We start from the raw sequence: 11,700 nt of genomic DNA on the forward strand, positions 1-11,700 counted from the left end.
AAAGAGACTTAAAGCTGTTTAATTTTTTATCCTCCCACACTTAGATTATATTTTCTAATAAAATAGAAAAGCTTATTAAAAAAAAGAAAGGTAACTATGTCATACTTCAGGTCATAAAGGTTAATTTTAGCATAGCAACTAGGCCCGGATAAAAGTATGTGTCGGTAACTTATGCTTCATTGAAAATTCATAAATACCTTGTATGCTGCAATTGCTAAATGGCACCGCGAGATGGCGCCACTTTCCTTGTAGTTGCGTTAAATTCTGGTTGAAAACTGTAAATTTAGGTCGATGTGATTATTTCTTCTATGATTTTTTTGGGGGGGATTAAAAAGCCATCTCTTAGCTGATACTGGAGAAACCAGTGAAATGTGGCTAGTTTTTTGGTTTGTTTGTTTATTTAATGTTTTGAGGTTGCAGGGCATCTTCTGATTATTTCATTCAGGTCCCTCAGGTTATTGGTTATGTCCATTTTCCAAGTCTGGTTTTAAGTATTGTCTTGGGAGGGATATCTCAAGAACATTTCTCGAGATGTGGTCTCTTACGATGGCCGTGTTGCCTGAGCCTCCGTCCTCTGTGTTAAGTATGATATAGCTGCTCATCTGTGCAAACCAGTTTGAATAAATACAGCACCCATCAAACTCAAACCACTCAAACTGTTCTCATAATGGCTCACGCGGTGACCTTTTAGCACAGAAAAACCTTAATGCTTGTAAACACCCTAAAAACTGTTCCCTTGAATCATGGGGGAAAAAACAATTTTTACAAAAAGCTTTTTTTTCATTTTTAGGAAGAGTAATCCTTTACCCCGGTGGAACCATCTGGAACTCAATATATGAGGGATGCTAAGGGTCAAAAACAAAGAGAAAACCTTTTGTGTTTTAAGGATGGCACCTATAACCTTAGTGCATAGCTTGACATGGATTTTAAGAGTAAGAATACCAAACAGAGAAAGTGAAAAGGCCAGGTCAATAAAATGAGGAATCAGAAATTTTCATCACTGTCATGGCTGCATATAAAGTTCTGTATTTGCTTTTTTTTTTTAAAACAGTTTGCCCTTTTACATATAGCATATAGCATGTTTCCTCCAGAACAATGGCCACAGCATTGCTGCTATGGGTCCTCCTAAAAAAAAATCTGCAAACATCCCTTTGGTCACATTATTGATTAACAAATGGGTCCAGTGTGTCTGGAAAGTTAACTTAAGTTTCTAGAAAGTCAGCCTGCATACATATAAATAGAAATATCTTCCGTTTAGTCCGATTATTTATCTGTATAATTTTATTCAAAGTCAAAAACAGATTTGGAAAAGTTACCACAACCCTTAGAGCCATATGAATGTTTAATAAGCTGTAATTATTCTGTAAATTAGAATACCATCAACTGGAATTATTTCTGAGTTAGTCACTAAGTCTCCTTGGGCAAGTTACTGAACACCAAGTTGCTCTCAAAGAGTTCATTTGAGTGTGAATATTAGATAGAAACCACTTAGGCATGAAAAAAAGTGTTTTTGTGAATGGATGAATGAGGCAAGTTGAACAAAGTGCTTTGAGTAGAACAGCTCTATATAAGAACCAGGTCATTTACTTTTTACCACATGTTAACTTAGAAGTGCCTATTTAGTGGTGTTATTGCCCCTCTCTAAAGATAGACATCCATAAATGTTACCACTGTGGCATCAAAACTGCATTTATGAAACCAAATATCAAATGTGATTTTTAAAAATGTTCAAATGTTTGATGAATTTGCACCAGATAAGCTATAAAGCTCTTTTTTTCCACCATCAGCATTAAGACTTTATTAGTCTTAATCCGGTAAGTGCCAACAAATTCATCATCTCTGCTGATCCCATGAGAGCACCGAACGAATGCAGCTGCATACAAGCTACAATTTCATTAACAAGTGGATTTACCTGCCAGCACAGAGCTGTCAAGCGCTACTGAGTCAATGCTGCATCGTGATTGGCTCGTATGTTTCTAGGTTTAGCTGTTGATTGGCTCTTTGGTGAGAGGGGTGGGATATTCAACATCTTTACAGAACTCTGAAGAAAAATCTATAGTGTCACATCGTCTTTAATAATGTCTTTTATGTTACTCGGAAATACCAGTAATATGACCAGACTCTTTACCAGAATTACTGGTAACAGTTTACTACCTGTGAAAGGTCACCGGTGTTAAATCCCTGCAGGGAGGCAGAATACAGCAAGTCAAACATTGCAGTTTAAACACCTGTTCACGCATAATCTTGAAACTTTGTACCAACACAGAGTGCAGATAAGGAACCATGAGTGGTTTAACAGAGGATTTTATTGAATTCCTTCAAAGGTAATCATAAAGCCAGGCCTCCTAGACTTACAAAGGTAGGAATGAGCCTTTTCATAAATGGGACCATTTGACTGGTTGTAAATGGTTAGTATATAGACCCCACTTTGGCAAAATATCTTAACACAACCTGTCATACAGAGATCTTTGATAAATCATCCTTCAACACTTTGGTTGAGGGGAAAAAACACATTTATTTGTAAAACGGCAGTTAAATAGTGTGAAACACTGGATTTGTTTAAGGCAGCCTGTGATTATTGTATTGAAAGGCCCAGCAAATTAACATGTCAAAACTGAAATGAATTACATTAGAAACTTTAAAGAAAATCACATTATTTTTCACACTGTGGCACGGCAGTTTTTTTATAAGAGCACTTTACATCTGCGTGAATCGCTCATCGTCCGAGAACGTCGAGTTATAAATACCGTCATTTGCACCGTTTTCAGCCGTTTTCACCCCTGTCTCTTCGTCGCTGTCCTCGTCATCTGCATCCATGTTTTTCTTCCTACAAAAAGAATGAGCAGATCAAATGAAGCTCAGTTATCATATTTTCAAAAAGCTAAATTAAATACATCCACAGTCATCTGCTCACAGTTTTCTTTGGACCAGAGGATACACAAGCAGGGCGATGATGCCGACGCTAACTGCACCCATGACCACCCCGAAGACAATGAGCCACGGAGGGGTGTCAGGGGAGACCGGTGCTGCCAGAGTGGGATAGATGCCATCGAACTCCAGAGTTTTATCTGTTAGCAGAAAAGCACCGTTGATTCGATTTCTCGATTTTCTATTGGACAAAAGAAAAGATTTCATTTAAGGGGATTATTCTGGAAAAGGCCAAACTGCACTGACTCTGGACAGCAACACAGTTTTTACAGTTTTGCCTCTTTACACCACCTAAGTTGATTAAATCCAGTAGATCTAGAAATACTTTTCTCTTCCCATCGTTCTGGTTGTCCAAAGATTTTCTTAACTTTAGAAACAATTCTGTCATCATGCACTTCACCAGTTATCTTCTGTGGTCTTTAGGGTCTTTTAGTGTTGCTGAGCTGGTCTGTGCAGTCATTCTTTTTTTTAAAAACTCCTGAAGTTTTTTTTCCTATCTCCCTGATGGATTTATTTAGATTTTCCAAGCCTAATGATGGCCTCTTTCACTTGTCTTTGGACATCATGTTGAGCATTAAGGCCACAAAATGCAAGTTATTTCTCAACTACTTGACAGTCAGTTGTCCAATTTCTCTGAAAATACATAAAAGTGGCTGCAATTGAAGTTAATGCAGCTTTAATCAAAGCTGCATTTTTATCATATCCAGATAAAATCCACTGTAGTGGTGCGTAGAGACAAAATCACAAAGTGTTTCATTGGCCAAATACTTAAAGATTTGCAACTTTGTGTCAAAAACACAAGTATGCGGACGTTAAAGTCACACTTTTGCTCCACGTGTTCATGCAACAGTGTTTCAGTAATGCTTAAATGTAGCCGATTTTAAACTCCTTCCTCCGGTTAGGGTCATTTCTCAGTACAGTACATCCTCCAGGGGATCTCTAAGTACTTCTTAAAACTGATGAGTCACACACAAAAGCATTTTTTATCATGAGTGATAAAACTGTTTTTAACTTTTAGGTTGACCTGGGGCTGGAACTGTTTTTTGGAAGCTTTGAAACCAGTTTGTCGTCTTAGAACTTAGCATCCCCTGAAACGAATGCATTAAGGAGGCAGACAAGAGGAGGTGGTGAAAGTATGCCAAGTTAACACAGCAGTGCCTCAACAGTGAATGGTATACACACTGCGAACCCATTAAGTTAGTTTGCAGTTGGCCAGTTCCTCTGCAGGACCTGCTGTACAAGCTGGACACAGAAGCTACTGAAGTGGGCCAAGGCTGCCGAGGATCAGAAATAGTAATCAATGCATTCTTACAGGTATTAAACTGTATAAAAACATTGGCTGTAGTTGGAATTCAAACTACAATTTTAAAAGTTTTTTTTTTAATTAGCTGACCTTATCGTTCCTGTACAGGAAAAAAAGCTTCAAAATACCCTGACTTCCCACATAAATTCTACAAGCTGGTGAATTTGTGCCAGAATCTTGGGAAATCTGTGATTCCAAAGTCTGCCTGTGAGTCTCCTCCTAGATATGAGCCTGGAAAACCTCCAAAGATAAGATGCCAGCTGGAAATAAACACGCTAGTTGACCAAACATTTATGAAGTGACTCGTCCCAGTACAAAGGAGTAGTGGTTCAGTGCAAAGTCCCATACAAAATTTGAGCTTCAGAAATGCTAACCGTAAATGTTAAAAACACAAAAATGGTGAAGAGCACCTGCCTTAAGTTATGCTGCTCTACATAACACATGCATTTACAGTAGAAACAGAGGATTTGTTTGGCGCTTTTTTGGGGGGGTTACTAAAAATATTTGTTCGCTTTTTAAATAAATTCTACTGCTTTCTGTATCAGTTACTGTGATCCATTAAAATAGTGGATGTTAATGGCTGGTTGAGGCTGGTTGAGCATGAACAGCCGTCTCTCTCTGTTTCCCCTGTAATGGACTGGTGACCAGAAAAGTGTGATGGACGGATGGAAATGTTTAAATGAGAATGCTCATTACCTACATGAGGGAAATTATGTTCACTTAAGTACAAAAATAACCTGTTACTTCATAAAAATAAAAGGGATCGACTTAGTTTCTATGGCCACACTGCATAACCCAGGGTAAACCTGCTCATGCATGCATACATAAAATAGATGGTGTTTGAAAGCAAAGTGTTTGAAGTGTTAAGGTTAGTGATCAGGTTTATGGTTTAGGTTGGAGCTTTGAAGCCTTGTTCAAAAGAAAACAAACCTCTGGCAGTGGCAAATCTTGTGTGAGAGAGTAACCAAAAGCCATGACACAGGCACACGTGTTAAAGCAAAATATAAAAAATGTCACGACACACCTGTTCCTGCGCTACATAATCTAGAAAGCTGCACTTTCGCACCATATGTGAGCCAAACATTCATTGGGAACATAATACGTAAATTATTATTTACATCCAGCTAAGAAGAAAATATAACAATAATAGTACCAATAACTAAAACTGTAGCATGTGATTACTTTATAGCCATCTCCACAGTTCCTTTATCAACAAGATCCATGGTGTTCGGCCTCGTCACCACAAACCAGAAGGACACTCTCTGAGTCTCGTTACACGGATGGATGTCTGAAACCCTGGTGAAGTTTTACAAGACAATGAAAGCGAAGTTATAAAATGTGAGTCACCTATCGTGTTAAGAGATGTTCTATTATGTTTTTACAACTCTTTAAGAACAGATGACACAAAAACAGTCTTACCCAAATTCTTCTCCGTTAGTGAAATCCCTCATGGCAAAAGCCAGAGCGGCCCGGAAAAGGAACATTTCATTTTTGTTCCAGGGATACTGCAAAATCAGCAACATCAGATTAGGGACTGTTTTTCAGCAAAGGTTAACTGTTTGCCACATGGACCTTGGCCTCATATTAAGCAGTCACATGTACTTTAAGAGAATTCTGGATAATATTAAGCACTTGATTGTAACCATGACTCTAAAACGATGGCGTGTAAAATATTAATAAAAGCAGAAGTTAATGATTTGGAAATTAGTTAATATTGGTGTGTGTGTGTGTCTGTCTTAAACTTCATACCATCAGCAAGTTGCATTTAAATGGGAAAAGTAGCATTTCTACTCCCTCTGTAAGTATTTGGAAATTTCCAAACACTTACTGCTGCTGTGTCCCTGCAGATATTTGAGGCCTCCTCTGTCATATTTGTTCCCTCATAATGTGCAGAACAGTTATAATGCCTAACAGGTCTGAACAGACGTTTAATCTCTCGATTCTCGATTTTATCTGCTGCAGTACCCAACGAATGTGCGATGTGTTCTTGCTGAAATAAGCAAGACTTTCAATTTTAAAATCTACGTATGCAATCGCGACCACCTTATTAGGTACATCTGTTTAACTGCTCATCAACATACATATCTAATTGTCCAACCACACGCAAGCATGCGTGTCAGTGGCTGTTAATGCCACGCGTCCAGGTTCTGAGTATTTCAGGAATTTCTGATTTGCTCAGATGTTCGCACACAACCATCTGTAACAAAAAAACAGTCCAGAAAACAGAGAGAAAATATCCAGTAAGCAGCAGTTCTCTATGTGAAAATGCCTTGTTGATGCAAAGGGTCAGAGAACAATGACCAGACTGCTTTAAGTTAACAAGAAGGCAAAAGCAACTCATAACTGCTAGTTACAACCACACAGAACATGATCTCTCGACGCATAGCACACCAAATCTTGAAGCAGAAAGCAGAAGACCACACCGGGAAGCACTCCTGTCAGCTAAGAGCAGGAAACTGGACAATAGAAGATTAGAAAGATGAGCATTAATAAGGTCAGAATTTGGTCTAAATCAGGGGTGTCCAACTCCAGGCCTTGAGGGCCGGTGTCCTGCAGGTTTTAGATGTGTCCTTGATCCAACACAGCTGATTTAAATGGCTAAATTACCCCCTTAACATGTCTTGAAGTTCTCCAGAGGCCTGGTAATGAACTAATCATTTGATTCAGGTGTGTTGACCCAGGGTGATATCTGAAACCTGCAGGACACCGGCCCTCAAGGCTTGGAGTTGGACACCCCTGGTCTAAATGATATGAACACATGGATGCTGTGTATCAACAGTTCAGGATGCTCCTGGTGTTGTAATAGAGTGGGGGATATTTTTTGGCACACTCTGGTGCTTTTAGTGCTAAATTTAAAGGCCACATCCTGCTTGAGCATTGTTGCTGACAGCATCTATCCCTTTATGACCACAGTGTACCCATCTTCTAATGGCTGCTTTCAACACAATAACAACCCAGCCGCAAAGTTCAGATCATCTCGAACTGGTTCCTCGAGCATGACAGTGAGTTCACTGTACTCAAATAACCTCCACAGTCACCAGATCTCAGCCCAACAGACACCTTTGGAATGTGCAAAGGGAGATTCACATAATGGATGTGCGTACAAAATTTGCAGTCGCTGCATAAAACTCTGAAGAAATGTTTTCATCGCTTTGTTGAGATAAACGATTAAGGCAGATAGAAGCAGGTCCTAATAAAGTGGCTAGTGAGTGCATCATGGAGTTTCAACGGTGCCTTTAAAGATTTGCAAGTTGCCCATGGTATCTTCACAAAAGCACTCAGGGCCATCACAGATCTTAAAGAGGAAAGCTGTTCAGGAGGTTTTTCCTCTTTGTCTCAATCTCTTTTGAATGAGCTGCATAAACGGAGACGGCAGCATCTCTGGATCTTGTTTCTGCATGCATTTTTTATTTGCATGGTACACTTTGAACTTTCAAAAGTATTCCTGAGCCCATGCGGTGATGTTCACTCCAGATTCATGTCTGATTTATATTAAAGTGTTCTCTGAGGGCATGACAGCCATTCAGCAGTGATTTGCAGCCCTTTTCTCTTGCGTACAGAGATTTTGCTGGATTCTCTGAAACATTAATGATATTATCTATGATCAGTGTACTGTAGAAGATTAAAATTCTCTCCGTTTCCTCTTTGTTCCACAAATCTGTGCCAGAGTATTGAAATTCTCCCTGTGTCGAAAGACTTACCCTGCCTAGCATGGTTTTTTTATATGTAATCCTGTTTATCTAATTACTAAGATGTGTCCAAAGCAGGTGTTTGGGGGTGTATTGCTTGTTTTTTTTTTTGTTTTTTTTTAGCATTACACAACTTTCTGGTCTATTGTTGCACCTGGAACTTCAACTGATTGTAATGCTGGACATGAATGATCACATTTCTCAGTTCCACCACATTTTCTTTGTAAATATAGGTTGGAAATCATTACTTTATTTATTTATAATTCACAAAACATTCAAATTTTTTAGGGAATGGGATTGCATTCCTGTTTTTAATATTATGAAGTCAGAGCTGTTTATGGCAAGAAGAGCGATCTGAGGATGTGGAGGAATATTTAAATATATACATACAGCTTGATCTCCCAGTGCGGTTTTGATGCTGAATCGAACTTTGTAGGCTTCTCCAACACCTATAAAGATAAAACAGACTGAAATGTCCTCTGCGTGCCATGAATTGCTGTGCTAAGCTTTAGATGAGAAGTGTAGCTGCTGCAGTTTATCTTTCCTGTGCTGATAGACTGAATCCCAAGAGCAGCAGCATCAAATTTAGTCTCTCTCAGCTATTTCCTCATAGTTTGGTTGTAGATTAGCAATTTTAGGATCATTGTTCAAGTCTACAATCACGATGGAATGAATGAAACCCTTGTTGTGAGGTAAATGCTAAGTTATGTGTCTAATCTGACTTTGTTCCAGTAAATAGATTAGAAGCTGCATTCCACACTGACTACTGGGCTAAGAAGGGATAAAACTCCTGTAAACAAAGCCTGTGTTTACTCATATTAATGAATTTATGTATTTTTTTTAAAAATGCGAACACACAATATTTGACCAAAGGTTCCATTTTAAGAGCCTTACCTGGTTTACAGAGCTCTTCCGCCACAGAAAGTGACAAACTGAGCAGGAGCAAGATCTTTTCCAACATTTTCCCCAGAAAACAAAAAGCAGAATAACACAATGCTGTAAAAGCTCAGGCAAAGGTCCCAGCATTCACCGATCTAAAGAGGTCGGCAGAGGATTTAACTGGATAAAGCCTGGGTTTAATGGTTAAGCCAAGACACACCTGAACTAATCTGTCCTCTCTGTAAAAAACAATGGCTGTCACTGCGCTGCACTGCATGGAAACAGTCAAGTGGGCGCTGTTTGTTCATGCTTTCCAAAGGAGCCAGATAGGTCTAATGTGATAGAGGCAGACCTCCCAGAGGAGAACAGAACGGCCCAGTCTGTTTCTATTTACCTAGTATAGCACAGTGTGTGAACTTCCAAGTTACAGCCACTTAAAATGGTATATTAAGTAGTGACCCCTAGAAACAGAAACAGCCTGGGAAAGAATATAGCATCTACTAATTAATAGAAGTGGATCTCTTATCATTTTTTCCAGTTCCATATTTTGATTTTTACATATACGATATGATATGATATGATATGATATGATATGATATGATATGATATGATATGATATGATATGATATGATATGTAAACTGTTACCTTTCATTTTAAAAGAAAACAACATTAAAACATTAAAGGTGAAACTAACAGAGGAATTTAGAAGAAGAGTAAATAGTGCAACACACAGGGTGTAGTTGTAGTACAGTTGTTGTTGTTGTTGTTGTTTAAGCCTGGAAACCTGAGCCCCACGTATAAATCCTTGCACAGCATTTACAAAATCCCCTCACCCAGCCACAGGTATTAAACTATCTCGAGGAGCCGTGATCTTTGCAAAGGCTCGATGGTTTCTGTTCTAAAGCAGTGCTGCTGTTGGTAAGTGGTGGTAAACATGATCACTGCTGGTATCAGAGTGCATGTGCCATAGAAATAAAAGTCAAAAAGAGAGAGAGAGAGGGCAGTACTCCAGAGTCAGATTTCTCATATGCGCCAGCCCTTCTGGAACTTGACAGGATTTAAACAAGAAGGGTCTTTATCACCTAAGACAAATCAAGGATATGAAAAACAACAATCTCATTGTTTCAGACTTTCACGAAGTTTAATATGAGCATTCTAAGAGGCTATACAAATGACAGAAAATAAGGATAAGCAGAACAGGTCCATTTCAGGTGCAGTTCATTTAACCCGCCGGCGACCCAGCCATATGTTTACACTAGATCATGAAATGAGGTAGCAAGATTGACTGCAGGAGAAGCCTTGAGGATACTTGATGCACAAAATGAGGACGCAAACAGCTCAGCTGAAGGAGATGAGTTGGGTTTACTAGTTAACTTGAAAACATGGAGCATATCCCAGCTGCCACAGGGTGAGAGGCAGGGTGCAGAAAACCATTTGCACTCACATTCATACTTGTGGCCAATTCAGAATTAGCAGTGAAGCTAATCCCATACTGTAACTGCATGTTTTGGACTGTGGGAGTATCTCTGAGTACCTGGAGAGAACCCACCCAGACACGGACAGCATATCGTTAGCTTCATAGCATAAGTGCCTAAGTCATTTTTTTGTGATGACATAGGCAGACGGACAGGATGATGCAGCAGTGGTAGGGGAGTAAAGTTAGGCAAAAATCTCAATGTGACCAAAAAATGACTTAGGCACTTATGCTATGAAGCTAACGATATGGAGACTACACACACACCGGACGGTGGATTCAAACCCCTTGAGAATCATGTTATCAGAATAAATATCACAGATAAAGGAAAGAGTACAAGTATGATACACAAAACAGTACTTCTGTATGAAACGAAGCGAAGTCACTTGATTGTTTTAGTCACTAAAATATTTTGGTTGCGTGAGGGTTAAGCCCAAAAGTCTGATTTGGGATACAGGTGAAATCATCCCAGCACTCTCTGTCCTTTCTGACCCAGTCCTGCCCGGTCAGAGTCAAGCAGGACAAACTGTCCTCTCCACACTCCCTGTTCCTCCCTACATGGTAATCAGGTCTAACCTAGCTTTGCTATGTGATGCAGAATTAAAATCTCCCACAACAGATCCCAGTGAGCTCATTCTCATCCTCTTTACTGAAAAAGCCTTTGCAAACACTTTCAGTTATTCAGTCAATCAATATCTAAGCTGGCACTTATATAAGGTTAATGATCCATTCTTCCTCATCAGCTGTTAGGTTAATTTTTCAACCACTGTCTCAGAAAAGTACGTTTGAAACCGCCATTTATTGGAAATTAAGTTCACATGGGCCAAGTTTGAATGTAAAGTCTCCTTTCCCCGATAACAGACTGTTTCAGTGATTAAAACACCACAGCAGACCACATGAAACTCTCCTACAATAAACGATCTTTTGTACCCATAAAATGTCATAAGTGTTTTCCAATAAAACAGACCACGATGACGCATCACTGAAGGTTGAGCCACTGGGTTACAGTAAGAATAACTGGTCTTTCCTCTTCCTTCCTCCTTCCTTGACAAATCAGCCAATCAAATGGGAGCAACTCAGTGCATTTGGGCATTTAAACATGGTCAAGATGACCAGCTAAACCTCAAACCGAGCAGCAGAATGGGGAAGACAGGCAGTTTAAGTGAGTTTGGCACCTGATGGGCTGGTCCGAGTTTCCCACATTGCCATCTCTAGGGTTTGCAGAAAAATAGATAATATCTAAACGATGAGTCTCAAATTCTGCTGTCACAATTAAATGGTGGGGTCAGAAATTGGTGTCAACAGCATGAAAGGCTGGATGCGTCCTTCCTTGTATCAGAGGTTCAGGCTGGTGGTGATGGTGTAATGATGAGAGGGACATTTTCTTGGCACTCTTCAGACCTTTTATTGGAACATTGTTTAGACA

General features: G+C 39.4%; 1 protein-coding gene across 1 annotated transcript; it reads right to left on the reverse strand.

The window, feature by feature from the left end:
• Window positions 1-2,287: 2,287 nt before the first annotated feature.
• Window positions 2,288-9,121, reverse strand: cltrn (collectrin, amino acid transport regulator). Its single transcript, XM_005732349.1, has 6 exons — window positions 8,815-9,121; window positions 8,311-8,369; window positions 5,651-5,736; window positions 5,414-5,527; window positions 2,915-3,109; window positions 2,288-2,827 (listed from the first exon to the last, which is right to left on the reverse strand). The coding sequence occupies exons 1-6, from the start codon at window positions 8,879-8,881 to the stop codon at window positions 2,698-2,700; spliced, it is 651 nt and encodes a 216-aa protein (XP_005732406.1). The 5' UTR covers window positions 8,882-9,121; the 3' UTR covers window positions 2,288-2,697.
• Window positions 9,122-11,700: the final 2,579 nt, after the last annotated feature.

The sequence above is a fragment of the Pundamilia nyererei genome, unplaced genomic scaffold (assembly GCF_000239375.1).
Source record: "Pundamilia nyererei isolate P.nyererei 1_Seehausen unplaced genomic scaffold, PunNye1.0 scaffold00046, whole genome shotgun sequence".
Classification (NCBI taxonomy): Eukaryota; Metazoa; Chordata; class Actinopteri; order Cichliformes; family Cichlidae; genus Pundamilia; species Pundamilia nyererei.